We start from the raw sequence: 22,481 nt of genomic DNA, 5'->3' as shown, positions 1-22,481 counted from the left end.
ATAAATTTGAGTTGGGGACCTTAGATTGTAAGCTCTCTGAGGGTAGGGACTGATGTGATGTGATATGTACAATATATATATAATGCGCTGCATAAATTGTTGGCGCTATGTAAATGAAATAAATACCTTTTTTAACGATTCATCCACAAGAGATTGTTACTTTAACTGAAACAGTGTTTCCTTTTAGGCTCGGATTGCATGGCATTCATAACAGATTACTGTTAAAAAGTAATTTGCTCAGAATATGCATTTGAAGCGTTCACGGTGCTTTATCATCTCCTCCTCTCTTTCAGCTGCAGTGGTCTGCGTGACTCTACTTGACAGACTACAAGGAGATCAGATCACGGAGAGTCATGCTGTTCTTGCCGAGTACCAGAGGCGACCTCAGAAACTGATTGCAAAGTTCATCAAGAAGCAGCTAAACTTATGCACATAGCTCCAGCTGTGCCGATTCTAGACTATGCTGCTATCTGGGGCTCAACAGATATACTGTACCTATGATGGGTTTAATTTATATGTACTGTACATATTCTGAAAGATAATGTGTATTGCACAGTTCATTTCCTTCCGTGATTGGCAGGTGAAATCCTGGTAGAGCTAGTAAGCCTTAAGCCAGCAAAGTATAGTTACGGTTGTGCAGCTAATTCAGAATTCACTTGCTAGCGGGGATGGTCATGAAATTTAAACTCCGTTTATTATTTGGTAAAAAAAACTTCTCTGCCTCCTAACAGCCCCGGTTTTAATGAAATTGTCCCACATTTTGGGCCTTAAAGTGGATGTAAACCCAAAGTTCATTGTATATTACCAGGATGTGTTATGTGGGGGAGGGGTGGATTTCTCACTTTTTATACTGTGGATCACCTCATATTATGATAAACATAACATAACATATGATAAACATGTCCAAGCTAGATATGTAAATAACCTGTCACTCAAAGCAAGGAGAGAGGAAAGGACTTTTTATCTGGGTTTTATCTGTCAGGCCCCGTACACACGACCGAGGAACTCGACGGGCAAAACACATCGTTTTGTCCGTCGAGTTCCTTGTGAAGCCGCCGAGGATCTCGGCGAGCTGAAATTTCCCATTGAACAACGAGGAAATAGAGAACATGTTCTCTATTTCCTCGCCGAGGTCCTCGTCGGCTTCCTCGGCCGAAAGTGTACACACGGCCGGGTTTCTCGGCACAATTCAGCTCTGAACCGAGTTTCTGGCTGAATTCTGCCGAGAAACTCGGTCGTGTGTACGGGGCCTGTTAATTTTCACTGAACAAAAAAAGAGGATTACTCAGAGCTGGATTAACTCTGTGTGGCAAGACTGGGCACAGATGATAGGAAATCTTATACTCTACATCAGGGATGGCCAACCAGTGGCCCCCTGAGCCCTCTGATGTGGCCCGCGACCTCCTGCTCTAGAAATGGCAGGTTGGCAAGCCCAGATCGCAGGTTGCTGACCCGCCATACCGCAGCATCAGTGTTGTGAATGACGCTGGTGGTAGAGGAAGAAAGCGGCTGTGGAGCAGAACCCCATAAGCCGATGCTTCCTCTACTGTGCCGGCTTTTGCCACAGGTGGAGTCTATGGGAAAGTTCAGCTAACCCGCAGGATAGACCCTTTTCACACGATCAGCCCGACCAAATGGAACCGTCAATTCACCTCCTATAGAGCGACAGATGTCTGTTTACGCCCGCCTACCTCCAATCCAAAAAACAGAAGGAAATTTGTCCCCTTTCATCTAGGTGGATCGGAGGGCCTATAGAGTAGACGTGACCTGTCATCCGCCCGCTCTTCTCATTGTGGCCCTCGACTGGTTACCAAGTTGCTTTTCAAAAGGTTGGGCACCCCTGCTCTACATTGTGACATAAAAAAAATCAATTTTGGGTTTACATCCACTTTAAAGAGGGTCTTCAGTCTCTAGAAAAGTACATAAATATATTAAAAGTCAGCAGCTACAAATACTGCAGCTGCTAACTTTTAATATAAGGGCAATTACCTGTCAAGGAATCCAGTGCTGTCCTCACTTGAGCCGGTTCTTTCGCCGGTCTTCAGGTCCCCGGTGTCAGACATGTTTACGCTGAGGATTGTGAATGCTCCCACAGCCTCTTGAGATCTGTGACGTGTCCCAAGAAGTTGCAGGCAGAGAGGGGAATTGCCTAGGCCAGTGATGGCGAGCTTTGGCACCCCAGATGTTTTGGAACTACATTTCCCATGATGCCCCAGCACTCTGCATTGTAGTTGAGCATCATGGCAAATGTAGTTCCAAAACATCTGGGGTGCCAAGGTTCACCATCACTGGTCTAGGCAGGTACCTGCCAAAACTAGGTACCCCCTCCCCCCATAAAAATAAAATAAACCTCCAATATTGTTAGTGCTGGAGAAGAGAATTCCTAAAAGAGGAAATTCCAATTTAGGGTGACCGTTGTTTTGTCAGAAACTGGTGAGATCAGATTGGGAGTATAGAGTGGGAAAATCAAGGTGGGGCTTGAAGGTTTGGTCTTTCTGGGTAGATGGAAACGAGAATTTTACCTTTAACATCCCACGACTTATCAAAAAGCCAGTGGGAGACTCCATCTCCTAGAACCTATCCAAAACTGAAATGATAGTTTTGGATAGACCAACAGTGTCAGGTGTCAAGGTTTATGATTTTAAAAAAATGGGAAGTACTGATTGCTGAGTACATTTGTGATGTGTAGGCATGCGCACAACAGAAAGGTTTGTTTAGTTTGTTTCATTTGGTAAGTAAATACTGTATTTATTGGCGTATAACACTCACGTTTTCACCCTGCAAATCGGATGCAAATAGTATGTGCGTGTTATACGCTGATACTGCAATTTGGGCTGCCACGGAGAGAACGGGGAGGGGGGCGGGACAAGTGCCTTCAGATTATATACAGCGAGAATCTTCTGTTTACTCAGTGTCCTCTGTAATAGGAAGTCCTGTTTCCTGGGCCGGTATTGGACCAGTGTTCTGTCTATCATAAAAGCCGGTCCAGGAGGCGGGACTTTGTATTAAACAGGTCGCTGAGTAAACAGGAGATTCTCGCTGTATGTAATTTGACGGCGCTCATTCTACCCCCCCTCCCTGAGATGGGCATTGATCAGGCTGCATTCATGGCAATGGGGAGGCTGCAGATGGGCATTAATCAAGCTGCATTGATGGGCAATTGTGAGGCTACAGATGGGCATTAATTAAGCTGCATTGATGGGAAATGGTGAGGCTGTGGATGGGCATTGATCAAGCTGCATTGATGGGCAGTTGTGAGGCTGCGGGTGGGCATTGATCAAGCTGCATTGATGGGCAATTGTGAGGCTGCGGATGGGCATTGATCAAGCTGCATTAATGGGCAATTGTGAAGCTGCAGATGGGCATTGATGGGCAATTTTGAGGCTGCAGATGGGTATTGATCAAGCTGCATTGATGGGCAATTTTGAGGCTGCCGATATGCATTGATCAGGCTGCATTGATGAGCGCTGACCCTTATTTTGCTTCAAAGTCCTTTATCTAAAATTGAATTTTTTTTTCTGATACTTCCCTCTTAAAATGAAGGTGCGTGTTATACGCCTGTACGTGTTATATGCCGATAAGTACGGTAATTTCGTTAAGTAATAATCATTATGTTAGAATGATTAATTTATGGAACAATTCGTTATTTCCATAGAGTATATATTCAGTGTTTCAAATCGATTCATATTTTTGGAAGTTCTGTTATTCTTTTGTTATTTCGGAAGGTTGGCTATATTAACTCCTAATTTGGGAGATTAGTCATTTGTATATAACAAAAAGATTCATAATTATTTGTTTTATCCAGACACAACGGAATTAATACTGTTAGGCCCCAAATTTTTCAAACCCAAGAATTGCTTTAGACTGTGGAACTGACGAACGAAAATGAAAAAATTAACTTTATCTACTTTATTGAACAAGCAGTTCAGCCAATCAGGCAGCACTACCAAAATGCATCACTCCTGCACAATATTTAAAGCGGAGGTTCACCCAAGAATGGAACTTCCGCTTTTCGATATTCTCCCCCCCTCCGGTGTTACATTTGGCACCTTTCAGGGGGGGGGGGGCAGATACCTGTGTAATACAGGTATTTGCTCCCACTTCCGGAGAATAGATATCCAGATATCTACGCCATGTCCGGCGCCTCCTCCGCCCCCCCTGTTTTCTGGGAGACACACAGGTCCCATAAGACAGCAGGGACCATTCAGATTGCACAGCGTGACTCACGCATGCACAGTAGGTAACTATTCCCTGATTCCCTTACCGAAGATTGCGGCGGCAGCCCCCGAGAGCCGAAGGACAGATCGGCTTTGGGTGCCGACATCGCGGGCGCCCTGGACAGGAAAGTGTCCATATTTTAAAAGTTTAAAATTTTGATTTGGAACTAAACTAATCGCACATGTCTACTGATTTGTAAACCACGATACGACCCAATTGTGGAGTCTGGAAAGGTTGCTTCTCAAGTGAAGTTAGAAGAACATGGACAGCTTAGTAGAGGTATTAAAGGGGTTGTAAAGGAAAAAATTTTTTTTTCCATAATGAGCATCCTTTACCTGCAGACATTCCTCTTTTCACTTTCTCATTGTTCGTTTTTGCTCAGAAGTTTCTGTATTTCTTCTCTGTTCTGTTCACTTCCTGCTTGTCTGATTGTTACTCACCACCGTAATGGGAGGCTTTACTGCGGTGGTCAGTGACGTGCTCGCCCCCTCCTGGGAACTACATCTGTGTGGCAGGACGCTCTCTACGTGTTAGAGACTTCAAGGAGGTGTGAATTACTGGGCGTGCCGCAATTCATACTGGGAAATGTAGTTCTTACATGAACGAGCGATGCAAACCAGGAAGTGAATGAGAGAACAGAAACTAGAATGCCGGAGGTGATATAGATGAAGGAATTTAATAGGTATTTACTTGTTTTTTAACAGAATCATTACACTATTCTGTCTGTCTACCTTGCAGACATTACCGTATTTATCGGCGTATACCGCACACTTTTTTCCCATTAAAATAAGGGGAAAATTGTGGGTGCGCGATATAAGCCGATACCCGCTTCCCGCGCTGTGTTTGAACCTTGCCGCCGACATATACCGAGCGCAGTACACTCGGGTACACTCGGCCAGGCTCGGCTCCCCTCGCGGTCACGCCCTGTGCCGCCTCCTATGCGAGAGGAGCCGAGCGTGGCCGAGCTCTCCCGAGTGTACTGCGCTCGGTATATGTCGGTGGCGGCGTTCAAACACGGTGCGGGAAGCGGGGATCGGCTCAGAAACAGCGGGGAGGACACCACCGAGGCCGTAGACAGATGACAAGGCCGCCGATGGACGCTGGGCAAGACACTGACGAGGGGCATTCAAACTGTAAGTATTTTCTTTTTTCCTGAAATTTCCCTTCTAGGTTGGGGGTGCGCGCTATACGGCGGTGCGCGCTTTACCCCGATAAATACGGTAATTTTAGGCAAAAAAATGTTTTCCTTTACAACTCCTTTAATAAAAAAAAAGATCACTGAGATGTCTAATATCAAGAAATACCCAATGATATTTTAGTGGCAAGAAAAATAAATGTATAAAAACAAAACCCATAAAAAATGTTGTTCTATCTCAGAATTGAACTTTAGCTAGAGCAAGGTTCTGTGAAAAACAGGATTTTCATTCCAAAAATTGATTTTCAGTTTATATTTTCCTTGGCAACATAGTATGTTTATAAGCTTTATGCTGGCTAATGATTTAAAGTACTTTAGGGTCAGTGAAGTTTTATGATTAATGAATAATATAAAGGGATTGTAGCGAGCAGGTTCACTAACAGTATATCAAGAGAGGATTATGGGAGGTCAAACCCGATGTGTTTTTGGCTACTGGTAGACTTTGCAGTACACATACAGTAACAGTAGTTTATGTTTCGTAGTATTTTATATGGCTCATTGTGCTTTTCTCGGCTCTAATCTCTGCTCAGTAACTGCAGTGTGGTTTTAAAATAATGAATCTTTTATGGACAAATATGAAGTCATTCTGGAACAAAACATTAATGAATTCCCTTTTGGATGGTTGACATAAACGATCGTAATGAATAAAAAATTCAATTTACAGGATAATGATATTTTTTTTACAAGGGCTCGTATTTTGTAAAGATGAAAATCGATATATAAAAATACAGACATACAACATTTAAAAGCAATATTCATTTTATGAGTTATTTTACTTTAACAGTTTGTAAAATTAAATAAATAACAGATTTTACAGTGTAACATTAAATACAAGCACATGCAGGATAATTATACAGGAATCTGCAAAAAGCTGATGTGTATAGTGCAGTTACCCAGTGCTGTATCCTGGCCTAGGCCAACAAGGCCCAGGCCTAGGGCAGCACTTTGCAGGGGGGCAGCACAGAAAGAGTCCCCGCCGGCTTGCGCTACACTGTTAGTGTAGTGGCAGTCTTATGGGCAGGACTGGGCTGAGAGGCAAATTAGTCTATCTTAGTGCTCTACATAACATTATCAGAAATTTGTGCTTAAAGTAAATTTTAGATCCATTTTGGATAGAGTAAGGGAGAGTTATAGCCAGTGTATTTTTTACCATCCCTGTCCCATTGCAGAGATTTCCCTTCACTTCCTGCCCCATAGCCAAACAGGAAGTGAGAGGAAATCTATGTAAATTAAGGGAATCCATTGCCCCCCTCCCCCCAGGCCATCAGAACTAGTGTCCCCACTCAAAAATTTTAGGGCGGGTCTTAAACAGAAAGGGTGGGTCATATTTAAATGAGGGGGTGCGCGAGTTTAGTCAGGCCTAGGGCAGCACAAAACCTAAATACACCCCTGCAGTTACCCACAGCAACCAATCACATTTTGGGAACAAAACTTCTGACATTTGCTCCAATGGGCCAAAGTCTCCCATAACCTTTCTAGAACCTGGACCAGTTATTTTGAGTTGAGACATATCCTAGGAATTGGTAGGCATGTGCATTTCGTTTCGTTCCGAATCGAAATTCGGACAAATTTTTCATTATTCGGACCTTCGGATGCATACGAATTCCCGAATTGCAATATTAACGAATTTACCGAATCCGAACGAACGTTTTCGATTCCGAATCGAAAACCCGCGGACGAAATTCGATCGGAATTCGAAAACAAAAAAATATATATATATATTCGAATTGAATTAGAAAAAAAAAAAATATTCGAATTGAATTCGAAAAAAAATCTATTGGAAAAGAGACTATTTGTTTTCTAATCCGGTCGAAATATTTTCGATTTCGACCGGATTTGTCGAAATTCGGTCGAAAATGAACGAATTCAGAAAACGGTCGAAATATTTTAGAATTCGACCGGATTTTTCAAAATTCGTTCGAAAACGAACGAATTCCGAAAACACATTCAACACATGTAACGAACCTAACTTAACGAAATTAATTAAATGACGAATTAAAACGAAACAAAATGAATTTTTCACTTTTGCACATGCCTAGGAATTGGTGTGAGCTCCTAGGTGGCACCACCTGTCAAACTCGCCCATTAAGTTCAATGTAGCTGCACCACAACTGCAGTTGTGGCTTGGTCCCCCAAAGTGAAAAACAAAGGCAGTAAGGATGCAGCAGTAGTTCTCCCGAATGCCTGTCAACCACTAGTAATAGCTCCCTCTGAAATGTGATCCATCGTGAATTGATTTTCAGAGGGCGGTAAGCAGTATTTTCTGAAAAGTTTTAGAGCATATCCCAGCAATCTATTTTTCTGTTACTCATGTTCCTGTAGTGAGAAACGGCTTTTATTATTCCCTGTAATGTAATCAATAGGCGTGTTAAAGTGTTACTAAACCCACACCTGTAAAATCAGTCTGTATATGTGGTAAAGCATGGATGTTATACTCACTGTGGAAGGGGTTAATCCTCTGCATTGTGTAAAAAGGCTTCTCTGATCCTCTCCTTCTTCCACAGCCCCCAAACCATCTCCTGATAGAACATAGGCTAGGGGACAATCTGCACATGCTCATTTTGGTGTGTATTGCTAGAGTTTTTTTTTTCTTGGGTGAGTGCAGCTCAGGTCCAATCAGCACTGTCCAGACAGAGGGTCAGGGGTCCTGCAGCCTGATACTGTAGGACAGGGGTACTCAAACTTTGGCCCTCCAGTTGCTCAGGAACTACAATTCCCATCATGCCAAGTCATGTCTGTGAATGTCAGAGTCTCACAATGCCTCGTGGGAGGTGTAGTTCCTCAACAGCTGGAGGGCCGTAGTTTGAAGATTCCTGCTGTAGGACATTAGGAGTCAGGCTGCACATGCTCACTTGGTGTGTATTGCTAGAGCGTTGTTTTTTTTCTTAGGAGAGTGCATGTGATCAACACAGGGCAAATCAGCACTGTCCAGACAGAGGATCAGGGGAAAATGAAAACTCCTCCTACAATCTTAACCAGACACTGTTAGAAGTCACAAGACTGCTCTAACTGCTGATGAGAAAATGTATATAGCCGTTTGTAGTTACTGTATTAAAACTATTGCATTTCCATGTTTTGTGTACTGTGGGAGACCAGATATAAGGAATGCAGGGTCCTGGGTTTGGTAACACTTTAAATTCTTTCAAGGGCAGTCACGATGAAGAGGAATCTATAGCAGGACTGCCGACATAAGAACACACCACAGAACTACATCTCTCAAGAGCCATTATGGGCTCATGCACACAGTTTGAAGAGCACATATGCTCTAGCATAAAAATCCTAGCTTTATCATTGCTCAGTGAGCCGAAGGTATACTCGGGCAAACGCTGATGCTTTTGTCCATATATGTATAATGTATTTTCTAAAGATGAGACGAGATGCACAAAAGCATCCGCGTTTTACCAGAGTAGGGCCATTTACTTTTTTCAACTGGCGTCCCAGGTGTGGGAAAAAGTCAGTGGTTACACCACAGCATATTTTCACCCAAAACCATCTGTGTGCATGAGCCCTTAATGGCTCTTAACTACTTGCCGCCGCAGTTCTACGGTGGCAGGTCAGCTCCCCTGCGCGAGAGCCCATTAAATAACGTCAGCTCTCTTAGCGGTCACTAGGGGCGTCACTAGGGGCATCCGTGACTCCCGTGCGGGTGCCCGGTGGCGATCGCGCCTGCTCGTTACAGAGCGAGGACTGGGAGCTGTGTGTGTAAACACACAGCTCCCGGTCCTGTCAGGGGAGAAATGCCTGACCGTCTGTTCATACAATGTATGAACAGCGATCACTGATGAAATGACAGTGATGATTCACTGGGAAATGACTGATCGCCGATCAGTCATTTCCCCTAGTGAGGCCACCCCACCTACAGTTAGAACACACCCAGGGAACATACCTAACCCCTTCCCCGCCCCCTAGTGTTTATTATATGCATTTTTATAGTAATCCAATGCATTTTTATAGCACTGATCACTATAAAAATGCTAATGGTCCCAAAAATGTGTCAAAAGTGTCCGAAGTGTCCGCCATAATGTCGCAGTACCGAAAAAAAAATCGCTGATCGCCGCCATTACTAGTAAAAAAAAAAATATTAATAAAAATGCCATAAAACTACCCCCGATTTTGTAAACGCTATAACTTTTGCGCAAACCAATCAATAAACGTTTATTGCGATTTTTTTTTTTACGAAAAATATGTAGAAGAATATGTATTGGCCTAAACTGAGGAAATTTTTTTTTTTATATATATATATTTTTGGGGGATATTTATTATGGTAAAAAGTAAAAAATATATTTTTTTTTCAAAATTGTCGCTCTATTTTTGTTTATAGCGCAAAAAATTAAAACCGCAGAGGTGATCAAATACCACTAAAAGAAAGCTCTATTTGTGGGAAAAAAAGGACGGCAATTTTGTTTGGGAGCCACGTCGCACGACCGCGCAATTGTCAGTTAAAGCGACGCAGTGCCGAATCGCAAAAAGTGCTCTGGTCTTTGACCAGCAATATGGTCCGGGGGTTAAGTGGTTAAAAGATGTAGTTCATAAGTGTGTGCCTATGTCCAACGTAACTGACTTGGGGGAATCCTGCTGATCTCTGCTCATATTAGCTCCCATTACAAGAATTTCTACATTGGATCATATTTGCATCTCAAACCGTCCATGGGCATAAGCACATTGTTATCAATGTAGGCATGTGGAGAGGGGCAGAGAGAAGTGGGGGATGGCTGACCACACTGCCTGGGACTGCAATGCAGCAGAAGCAGTTGTCAGCCAACAACAGCAAATTAATAGCTTACTAGGTTGCTGATCAGGAATTGATTTTTTATTTAAACTTGCCTTTTTAAAGGGATAAAACATGCAGTTATTTCTTTTTTTTCCCCCTTACTTTGCTCACACATACACTTACATTTTATAGACAGCCTTGGGACACACTGCTACTGAGCGATGTCACTTTATTTTCTAGTAAAGCTACAGTCACCATGCAAAGTGGCTATGCTATTGATTATTTATGTCACTGTTTTCTACTCAACAATAATGGTTCGTTCATCACACAAAATAATTGTTCCCATTAAGTAGCGGTAATGCGCATTTTCTGGGCTCCGCAGAAAAATATCTCCCGTCTTTTATTGTCACTGATGGTTGCTCAATTCCATAATGTAAGCTTTTAGAGTAACTATTCACTAATGGTGCTACATAAGTAAAATGCTGTAATACTACACATTTCTGTTATTTATCTGTTATTCTCGCTATAGATAAAGTAACCTGCCTATAAAAAGCGTTATTTTTCATACATATGTCAGCCAAACCATTATATATGTGTTGTGTTTTTTTTTAACTCTTGGTGCTGTAAAAAAAAATGTATTGTGAAATATGTGTATTTGGTACTGTATACTTATTAAGACGTACTGTAGATACTATGATATGTAATAAAGATATTGTAATTATTGGAGAACTTGTGTGAGCATTTAAAAGGTTATTTTTATTTTTTTATTGTTGTAATTTACTAAACATGCCACCTGCTCTGTTATAATAAAAGAACAGTTCCTTTAAATATAATTTTAATATACAGGTGTAGGCGAGAACACTACTTTAGTGTCTGCAGCAATATCACGTGTACAATTTTTTTACACCAGAGCCTTTTTTCTCAGAAAATAGGTGCAGGAACTCAACCACGACCCCGTTCAAATTTCACAAACAGTAGAAGGGTCTTAAAGCGGATGTGCCATGGGAACAAAATATTAAAAGCCAGCAGCTACAAATACTGCAGCTGCTGACTTTTAATATTAGGACACTTGCCTGTCCTGGAGTCCAGCGCCGATCGCAGCAGAGCACGAGCGATCGCTCGTCACTCTGCTGCTCCCCCCCCATTCACGCTAAGGGAACCAGGAAGTGAAGCGCTGCGGCTTCACTGCCCGGTTCCCTACGGCGCATGCGCGAGTCGCGCTGCGCCCGCCGATTGGCTCACACGCTGTGTGCTGGGAGCCGAGTGTTCCCAGCACACAACGGGCGACAGACGGGATGTGACGGAATGCCCGTCTTTTGCCCGTAGCGTGTGGCCGGAAGTGGGTGCAAATACCTGTCTTTAGACAGGTATCTGCACCCCCCTCCCCCCTGAAAGGTGTCAAATGTGACACCGGAGGGGGGGGAGGGTTCCGATCAGCGGGACTCCACTTTAGGGTGGAGAACCGCTTTAAAGGGGCATTAATACCAGGATTGCATTACATACAGAGTGCAGAGTTCAGGGGGGTTACACACAGAGTGCAGAGCTGTCACTTGTAAACACAAAAACCAGACTTCTGTGCTTACAAGTGATTGTGGTGAGCAGGCACCAAAGGGTCTCAGCCAGAGGTGGTGGAACTGAGTTCCCCCAAGTTCCCCCTGAAAAAAAGCCCCGTTTTACACTATTATATATTTACACTGGAGTACTTCATAATTTATATTTTATTCAATTACTTGCTCTGTGCAATGATTTTGCACAGAGCAGCCATGATCCTCCTCTTCAGTCCCTTCCGTAGTCGTTCCAGGCCGCTTGCTATGGAGGCACTCGTGTGCTTGCTCCTGAGCCTTGCTCCGTGTCCATAAGACACACAGAGCAGGACTCCTCTCCGCCCCCTGCCTCCGACTGGCTCTGATTGGCAGAAGCAAGAGCCAATGGCTCCCACTGCTGCATCTGAGCCAATGAGGAGCGGGAGACCGAAAAGAGCCTCAGCTCTCTGCACCAGCATCACTGGATTCAGATCGGGCTCAGGTATGTATTTAGTAGGGGGGAGTATTGGAGGGGGTAGCTGTATGCAGAAGGTTTTTTACCCTACTGAATAGAATGCAGCAGGATAAAAAAAAACTTCTACCTTTTAGAATCGCATGCCTCACAACTTTTTGAGATGGAAACAAGGGACACCTATTAGCAAAATTATGTAGGCATAGGACACACACCCTGCCACACCCCATTACAGGAGAATTAACCAAAAAAAGATCTGTTAAACTCACTTATTTTTATTATTTTTTTACCACTACTACTATTCCTTTTATATTGCCTTTTGAAATTTACAAATGCAGCAATGTATAAATTGGATGAAAGGTTTAGCACCTGGGATGCACTTTTTGAAAGATGTGGCCGGTGGGAGTAGAAAATGCCTGGTGTCAGAGGAAGTAATTGATGTCCCATCATTGGTATTCGTGAGAGGCATAGTGCCCCTTCGATGGTGTATGTGGGGGGCATAGTACCCCATAATTAGTGTCAGTGGAGGGAATGGTTCCCCATCATTGGTGTCAGTGAGAGGAAGCCTGCCTTATATCAGTGGGGGACATAGTTCCCTAAGGGCCAAATCGTGGCAAGCAAGGAGCCACATCTGGCCCTCGGGCCGCAGTTTGGAGACCATTGGTCTAGTGTCTCAAACTCCTGTAATCCATGGTTTTACTGTAGAAATGCTGTGTCCCTCAATTTAAGAAATAGAACAGTGGTCTTCAAACTGTGGCCTGGAGGCCAGATGCCGCTTTTACCAGGCCCTTGGGGCACTATTTCATCAGCTGAAACAAAACGATGGGGCAAAATTCCTACCAGTGACACCAACAATATGGCACAATTCATCTTACTGATTCTAAACATGGGGCGTTGTTTACTCCCGTTGATGCTGGGACATTTTCTAGTCCGGACCCCATAAGTTCTGAAGGGCAGTAAACTGTAGACATGTGCATTCTTTTTTGTCCGAATTTCAGGTATTTTCGTTATCGTTTTAACAAACGATAACGAAAGCACAGAAAACGAAAACCGAAAGATCTGACATAAACAAATGTTTTATTTTCATTTTTGTTGCGGTCGAATGTGCCTAACCTTAACTCTATTAGTCCAATATTATTCTACATGAAGAGAAAAGATTTGACATAGAGAGAAAAGATTTGACATTATAGAGACATAAAGAAGAGTCGACAGAGAGAGAAAAGATTCGACATAGAGAGACATGAAGATTCGACATAGAGAGACATGAAGATTCGACATAGAGAGACATGAAGAGTCAAATTTTTTTTTAAAGAGTCTGTCAAATCTTTATTTTTATTCTTTTTACTTCTTAGAACATTCGACAGACACCAAAAGCCTTCAATGACAGATTCGACCTTAATTGTGCCTAACCTTAACTCTATTAGTCCAATATTATTCTACATAAAGAGAAAAGATTCGACATAGAGAGTCATGAAGATTCGACATAGAGAGACATGAAGAGTCAAAACAATTTTTTTATTTTTTTAAAGCTTCCGTCCAATTTTTTTCTTTCTTCTTCTTCTTAGAACATTCGACAGACACCATGGGCCAGATTCTCTTAGAATTACGTTACTCCACGGCGGCGTAACGTATCCCATTTACGTTACACCGCCACAGGTTTACAGCGTAAGTGCCTGATTCTCAAAACTCTTACCTGTAAACTTGCAACGGTGTAACGTAAATGCGCTCGGCGCAAGCCCGCCCAATTCAAATGGGGCGGGCACCATTTAAATTAGGCGTGTTCCCGCGCCGAACATTCTGCGCATGCTCCGTCGGGTAAATTACCCGACGTGCATTGCGCTAATTGACGTCGCACAGACGTCATTTGTTTAGACGTTAACGTAAATGGCGTCCAGCGCCATTCACTGACGACTTACGCAAACGACGTGGTTTTTTAAATTTCGACGCGGGAACGACGGCCATACTTAACATGGCTTAGAACAACTAGGGCTCAGCCCTAATTTTACACGGCGTAACTCGACGGAAACAACGTAAAGTTAGATCGACGGGCAGCGCGGACGTTCGGGAATCGCCGTAACTAGTCATTTGCATATTCTACGCCGACCGCAATGGCCTCGCCACTTAGCGGTCAGCCTAGAATTGCATCCTTAAGATCCGACAGTGTAATTCAATTACACCTGTCGGATCTTAGGGCTAGCTATGCGTAACTGATTCTATGAATCAGTCGCATAGTTAGGACGGCCGTAACACAGAGATACGACAGCGTATCAGGAGATACGCCGTCGTATCTCTTTTGTGAATCTGGCCCCATAAGCCTTCAATGACAGATTCGACCTTAATTTGGATTTTCGGACGAATGCATTATTTTAACGAAAAACGAAAAAAATAAAAACAAATTTTTAAATAAATGTATTTTTTGGACGAAAACGAAATTACGAAACACAATATTTCAGTGTGCACATGTCTAGTAAACTGCCCTTTTGTTTAGAAAGTTTGGAGACCCCTGATATAGAATAATACATTTAATGATGTAATAACAATAATAAAAAAACACTGCAATAATTTGTGTCTTTATAAACACACACACAGATACTGTACAATTACTGTAGGTATTTACTTAAAGTTCACCTTTCAATGAAAGGTTTTATTTATTTGTAAGACTTAATTCAGGTTTGACTGATAAATGGAAAGTTACAATGTGCGGCAAAATAAAGAAGGTATTATAGTATTCTGATCCTGATGCCCTTTAGGCGACTGCTCTCCCCAGCTCTTATGCCCCATGGTCAAACAAGTCACGTGTACCGCTACAAAATTCATCTTGTGCTCCTTCTGCTGCAATCACAACTCCGGCAAAATGTCCTGCAATTTATGTAACGCTTCTGGCAATAAACACTTTGTAAACAAGAAGGGCTGTTAAATTCCAGAGCAGCAGTGTAGCTGTCACCTCCGGTCTATCTCTCACATGTAATGTCTCAATCTCCATCCACATGCCGAATATAATGATACTTACTGCACAGCCATAACCTGATATATTTGTCCATTCGCTGCCAGGTCAGTGTGCAAGAGGCAGCACTCCCATGGTAACAGGAATGGCAGCCTCAGTAACAGTATAAATAATTTAATGATAAACGGGTGATACAGCACACGTTATGCTATTTTTTGAACACGGTGGACTCCATGTCCTTTCTCGGTGGTTTTGGTGGAAGGATTTTCGGTAAGATTTCTTTAGCATAGGAAGTCTTGTGAAGACCGGCATCACGAAGCGCCATTTCAACTCTGAACCTCGGATCGGAAACAATCTGAAGAATAATAAGCAAGACAAGAGCTTTTAAGGGTGACTGGTTAAATACTCATATAGAGCATATGTACAGAAATTGCTACATCTTGATAGAAGGTTTTACATTTTTTTTTTTTTAAAGTACATAATTATAAGCCATTAACAAGGAAAAAAAAGGTAACATTGTCATCCACAGGTTCTGGCTCTATCAAACTCAGTAAGTTACTTCAATATATTTCTCAAAGCACAAAAAAAAATGCCTAATAATAAAGGTTAAAGGTAAAAAAAAAAATCCTAAATAGCTTCCTTTACCTTAGCGCAGTCCTCCTTCACTTACCTCATCCTTTTGCTTTTAAATGTCCTTATTTCTTCTGAGAAATCCTCACTCCCTGTTCTTCTGTCTGTAACTCCACACAGTAATGCGAGGCTTTCTCCCTGGTGTGGAGTGTCATGCTCGTCTCCTCCCTTGGACTACAGGAGAGTCAGGACACCCACTAACACACAGCTCCTTTCTCTATCTGCAAAGTAGAGAGTGTCCTGACTCTCCTGTATTCCAAGGGAGGGGGCGAGCACGACACTCCACACCAGGGAGAAAGCCTCGCATTACTGTGTGGAGTTACAGACAGAAGAACAGGAAGTGAGGATTTCTCAGAAGAAATAAGGACATTTAAAAGCAAAATCGAAGGATGAGGTAAGTGAAGGAGGACTGCACTAAGGTAAAGGAAGCTATTTAGGGAATTTTTTTTTACCTTTACAACCCCTTTAAGTCCAAATTTTACACCCCCCATATTAAGGCTCAGTTCACACAATGGGATTTTTATGCACTTTTCAGTGCGACTTTGGATGTGCTTTGTGTACTCCATGGAGACAAATCACACTGAAATCACACCAAAGTAGCGCAGGAACCTTTTCCAAAATTGCACTGCATTGATGCGAATGGGCACCATTGAAAATAATGTGATTTCCCTGGCCAAGAGAGCACCTCAACCCACCCTTTAAATTACGTCTTAAAATGTGAACAGGACCTGCAACAACCCATGGGTACATTTAAATGGGACCTGATCTGGGCAACTATAAAATCATGTTCCAGGAATGCATCAGTGGTGAAAACTAATTATAAAGTACTACTTTGATGGTACATTGTTCCAAGTAGACTGGCACACACCTCGGCCTGGTAATTGAATTTGGGGGGACCCCCACGCTATTTTTATTTTATTTTTTATGAATGAATTCGCTCTGAATTGCCAGAGCCGACAATTCATTATAGCCGCAAGTCAGTTTTAAATGTCTTTTTTTCTTTCAGAAATGACACTTTGTGCAGGGACAGTTCTAAGTACGGGAAACATGCGATATTTCACATGCTAACCAGGTACGAAATTTAAAGGAATATTTCACTTTTATTGTTTCACTTTTAGCATTATTAAAATCACTGCTCCCGAAAAAACAGCCGTTTTTAAAACTTTTTTTGCATTGATACATGTCCCCTGGGGCAGGACCCGGGTCCCCAAACACTTTTTAGGACAATAACTTGCATATTAGCCTTTAAAATTAGCACTTTAGATTTCTCCCATAGACTTTAACAGGGTGTTCCGCTGCTTTTCGAATTTGCCGCGAACACACCAAATTGTTCGTTGTTCGCGGAACAGGCGAACAGGCAATGTTCGAGTCGAACATGAGTTCGACTCGAACTCGAAGCTCATCCCTACTTGTAAGCAACAAATGTCAGAACTGGGCTTAAGCATGAAAGGGATATATAAGGACTAGTAAGGTGCAATATATTGCATTTGGGGGGGGGGGGGGGTAGATACACATTAATAGGAAACAGCAATATACAATGTAGATACAAGGAGTAATCAATTTGACATTTGTGGGAATGTAAAACCAATTTTACCCTATTAGAGCAAATTGGATCTTGCTTTATAACCCCAAATACGTTTTTTTTAACCTTCTTCTGGATCAATAAATTAAGGGTTCTAAAGCACCAAGGTGCAAAGATCAGAGCCACACTCTAATGAGAGCAACCATTCAGTTTTATTACAATCCATTGGCACCTGCACAGTCCCCACTCTTGGCCACACTCTACTTAGGTGTTTCGCCCCCAAATTGGGCTGAATCGTAGAGGTAGAGTAGGGCCTTGATCTTTGTAGCTTGGTACTTATGTAGAACGGGATATGTTATGTGGTGCTGTCTTCTTCTTTAGGGTTTTGAGCATATAATTGTTTGGTTTTGATGGTACTGGGTAGACATGCATATTTTTTTTTACTCACTGTATAACAGGGGTCAAGTCCTGTGGAAAAAAGTGTGGGAACTCCCCCCCAAGATCCACTACCCCACCAAAAAAAATGATACGCTCATATGCATATTTACTAAACCACAACTTTAAGCAAGTTCTTTCTAAATCCAGCGATAACTCGCGGCAGATCTCCGCAATGTCTCCTGGGAACAATGACAAAAGCTCCCAGGAGACATTGCAGCATCGAGGAAGTGACGGAATACCCGCACACTACCCGATGAATTCATATACAGGAAGCGGTCAGTAACAAAGGATTACTAAGGTTCGCCTGCCCCTGACAGTGACTCGAGCTGGGCATCGCCGCTTAGTGAAGGATTGGCTCGGGCGGCTCGGCTCCTCTAGTCCTGCAAAGGGAACTGAGTTCCTGCTGTGAAAAAAGTGCAGGAACTCCGTTCCCACTCGTTCCCGCAGGACTTAAGCCCTGCTGTATAATGATATATAGCAATACGAAGGATTGAAGGATAAAAGCAGCTGTATTTAGGATGGTTTTAAAAAAAAAATAAGTTTAGCTTGTATTTATTGCTACCAATGCTCTATTTGTTGAGATGATTTCACTTTTATGAACAATCATACAACAGTATATTTGTAATGCAGTTTTATTTTTGGTACAAGTTCAAAATGTTAAGTGGTTTGGGAATGTTGTGGAGCTATTTTCTGTAGCAGCTCTGACCGCTGACAGCCCTCATGCTGGCCAATTCATCAGAGCTGGTCAGGAGGTTGGAGCATCTGAACACAGATCAGCTTCTGCAGAGCTGTCAGTGGCTTAGATAAACACTATTCACAAAACAACAGAACATTTCACATTCAAAAAATAAGACTGCGTGGATAAAGGTCAGCTGCAGCAGCTGAGCAAAGCACTCATGTCTATCAATAGTTATGAGTCCAGAAGTGTCAAACAAAGACAAGAGTACCGAGGAGACCAAATGCACATCTCTGGGTTATGATAGACATCGCACAAAAAAGTCACCAGACTTGGCGAGCTGTCAGTCAAATAAAGACAACAAAGTGATCTCAGCAGATCTGCACTCTTTTAAACCGTTTGTCAAACCTATCTTTGAAAATGCCAGATGACTGCAGTTCATACATTTAACAATAAAATAAAAGTACAGGTTCGAAACTTGAAGATGTAAGCAAAAACTTAGCTAGCTTACAGAATCATATTATAGGTAGAGATTTGGTTTAAAGAAGAATTTTGGCCTTGCTTGTTTCTGTCCCATCTGCTTAGGAGTCTGAAACTTGGTGGAAAACCCTGCTGCTCTTTCATTTTCTTCCCCTCACCTTTCCACTGTGTCGATGGAATTTTAATTAAAGAACATTGCTTTAGGCATACTGTACATCCTGACTGTAGACACCACAAAACCAACTGACTGTATATGACACATGCACTTGACTTCAGGACAATCACTGCTGCTTTGTCCTATGTGGTGCATACAAAGTCCATAGAGCTAGTTTCATCTGGATGAGAAAGAGTTACTGCAGAGCCCTTCCTAATGAATCCTATGTCTCAGTAAATGTAGCTAAGAGTATACAAGTCAATGGGGGTTATTTAGGAAAGGCAAATCCACTTTGCACTAGAAGTGCAAACTACAAGTGCAAAGTGCACTTGAAAGTGTACTGAAAGTGCTCTTGGAAGTGCAGTCGCTGTAGATCCGAGGGGGACATGCAAGGAAAATAAAAAAACAGCATTTTAGCTTGCACATGATTGGATGATAAAAAGAGCAGAGCTTCCCCTCATTTCAGATCTACCCCTCAGGCCTTGTACACACGATCAGTCCAAACTGATGAAAACGGACTGAAGTTCAGTTTCATCAGTCCAAACCTACCGTGTGTATGGCCCATCAGACTTTTATCCTTCAGTTCAAAGTTTTAGAACTTGCTTTAAAATTGGACTGATGACCGATCGGTCAAAACCAATGGTTAGTACGCAAAAGCATCGGTTTAAAACCCGCGCATGCTCAGAATCAAGTCGACACATGCTTGGAAGCATTGAACTTCGTTTTTTCAGCACATCGTTGTGTTTTACGTCACCGTGTTGGACTCGATCGGATTTTGAACTGATGGTGTGTAGGCACATCAGATCATCAGACTTCATTCAGCCTTCAGTCTGTTTTCATCGGATGGACTGATCGTGTGTACAGGGCCTCAGATTTACAGTGACTACACTTCCAAGTGTACTTTCAGTGCAATTTCAAGTGCACTTGTAGTTTGCACTTGTAGTGCAAAGTGGATTTGCCTTTTCGTAAATAACCCACAGTGTGTTGCTCTCTATGTGATTGCAGTCCTCATAGTGCTGCTGACTACTAAGCCAATTTTATAGTAACCAAAACTTAAATTTTTATCAATGTCTAGAATAGTTCATTGTTAAAAACTCTTCTTGTTGGAAGCTTTACCCACACTTCTAGTTCCGGTGATATCTGCAAAATGTTCTATCACCAGGAGATATAGACAGCACGTATCTACCGAATAGACACAAAGACCAACATTTTTACTTTTTAGGGGTTCTCATCCTTCCCTACTCTTTTCAAAACACACAGTTTATAAGACATGAGATGCAAATTATTCTACAAATAGGTACATAAATATTCTCGTACATGTGGAAAAATAAACATACTGACATTTACTGTATATAAGCTTGATGATCTTCCCTATGTTTGACAAGCTAAAAGATGCTGAAAGGTTACAGCCGTCAATATACCTCAAAGGACTACGAAAGTCCCCATGCTTTCCCAATATATCACCTTGAGTTTACCTATCTTCTGTTCTAATGGGTTTTAAAAAGCTGTACTTTAATAATAAGAAGATAAAACAGACAGTTGAGCCCAACCACTGGGTACAAGGGCATTTACCAATTTTAAATATCCAGCTGACTAGCACCATAGCCAAAAAATGACAGGCCTTAGGCGTATCTTCAAAGCAGTCATAAGATGACGACGTCATTATTTGACGAAACGTACTTCGGGTAGGAGACGCTCTGACATGCAGCGTTACGGTCCTTGTGGACGGGCGTTCGTGGAAGCCGGCCGGCTCAACTTTTGTACTTCCTGCATGTTATTTCTGTAAGTGCATTTTTTATTATTAAATACATTCAGTTTTACGGTACATCACTATTGTGGATTAAATTCTTTTTCGGTGGTTTACCATTACTGTGGACACTGGGAGAATCCTGAGGCTGCAAGGTTGGAGACAATCCGGTACAAAGGCCCTAGCTGGGGTTCAGCCGCAAGCCATTAAAGCTTATCGGTCTGGTAAGCGTGCATTTCATACGGTGTTCCTTATCGGTGGTGGTCCTCTTCTCTCCAGTGTGTCATAAAGTTATTGTTTTATTACGGTACATCACTATTGTGAGCATTTCTTTTTTGGGATTCCTATTCCATCTTTGCCAATCCGGAGGATCATCATCCCTGATGTCGATGGCGGTCCTTATGTAAAGACCTTGGCTGGGGTTCAGCCGCAAGCACAATATGCTTGCCTTTTGGTAAGCGTACATCCTATTTGAGTTTTTTCACTGGTGGCGGTTACACTTCTGGTTCACTGCATTTGTGTTTTATCACCATATATTCCAAGCTATTTGAGGACTTTTGAATTTATGGACTATATAGCTTGGTCTTGCCAATATTGACTTTCAATTTAAATTTTCACTCATTAGCGCAACTACAACCTTTTTTCCTATGTACTTTTGTGTGTATATCACTTTTGTGTTGCAGCTCACCTTATTTAGTTATTGTTTTTTATTTTTAGCGCGGTATTACCTTTTTTTATCTCCATAAGATGATTACATACTGTAAAGATACAGGACAATAAAGGAAAAACAAACCCCCTCCACTACACCCTCCCCAAGCAAAATTGCTACGTGCGAACCTAAACCTAAACCTAAACCTGTTGCCTCCTGAACTATCCTTTGTTGCCTACTGCATTATGCTTTGTTTCCTCCTGCACAATGCAATGATCACGAGTAGGGTAGTGAGCATCTGCACAGTAGCAGCAAGAGGATTCTTACTTGTAAGTTCAGCAAGGATGGTCATCTGCATTGGGGCCAGAAGGAGCCATGCATGTTGGTCCAATGGTGACAAAGGGGTTGTGTGCATCTTTGCAGTGGTGGTGAGAGGAATACAATTTGTGCTTGAGATGCTAAGCTCCTACCAGCAAAAGAGCAAAGGAAATACTGGAAATCATGTAGAAAGAGCCTCAAGTCCTGTCTGATTGCTCCATAAAAGAACATAGTATTTCATAGATACCTGTTTATATATTAAATATTTGTACATTTTATTTTTAGTCCTAACCATAAAAAATAAAGAATATATTTAAAAAACTACTACACTTTTCCTTCAAAGTACACACTGTGGGAATAATTAGACTGCCATCAATGATCTACTCTGTAAAATGCTATTTTACAGTCACTGACTCACAACAATTGTGCATGTTGGCAAGGCGGGAGTAAGGTCCGAAGTCTGTTTCGGTGGACTTGGTTGGTCAGTAGGCTAAAGTACTTAGAGCTGTGTGTTAGTGGGCGTCCTGACTCTCCTTAACGGTAATGGACCCCAAAGAAACAGTACAAATACCTGAAGCATAACATAAAGATATATATATATAGTACTGTTTAAGTCAACGTCTATATTCAGTCCTTTAGGGGCAAAGGAATCCATGGAAAATCCATGGAAAATATCCATTTGGATTCAGATTGACAGATGGTCCTAACTTTATGCCCCCCTCGCCATGATCTACTATATGGCTTGCAGGACTTTTTCTCGGCGCCCCGCCGGTGCAACGCCTCAGTGTGAAAGGGCAAGGCGTT

The 22,481-nt window shown here is 42.2% G+C and overlaps 2 protein-coding genes across 4 annotated transcripts in view; one reads left to right on the top strand and one right to left on the bottom strand.

The window, feature by feature from the left end:
• The window catches only part of UPP2 (uridine phosphorylase 2), a 30,627-nt gene extending 29,789 nt beyond the window's left edge, over positions 1 to 838 (top strand). For both annotated transcript variants that reach the window (XM_040357925.1, XM_040357926.1), the window contains one exon: positions 294 to 838. In XM_040357925.1, coding sequence (XP_040213859.1) covers positions 294 to 436 — 143 coding nt within the window. In that variant the 3' untranslated portion in view covers positions 437 to 838. The remainder of the gene's footprint in view (positions 1 to 293) is intronic.
• Positions 839 to 14,731: 13,893 nt separating this feature from the next.
• Positions 14,732 to 22,481, bottom strand: part of CCDC148 (coiled-coil domain containing 148) — a 306,991-nt gene continuing 299,241 nt past the window's right edge. For both annotated transcript variants that reach the window (XM_040357922.1, XM_040357921.1), the window contains exon 15: positions 14,732 to 15,418. In XM_040357922.1, coding sequence (XP_040213856.1) covers positions 15,272 to 15,418 — 147 coding nt within the window. In that variant the 3' untranslated portion in view covers positions 14,732 to 15,271. The remainder of the gene's footprint in view (positions 15,419 to 22,481) is intronic.

The sequence above is a fragment of the Rana temporaria genome, chromosome 6 (genome assembly GCF_905171775.1).
Source record: "Rana temporaria chromosome 6, aRanTem1.1, whole genome shotgun sequence".
NCBI lineage: Eukaryota > Metazoa > Chordata > Amphibia > Anura > Ranidae > Rana > Rana temporaria.
This window is presented reverse-complemented; position numbering and strand designations above follow the sequence as displayed.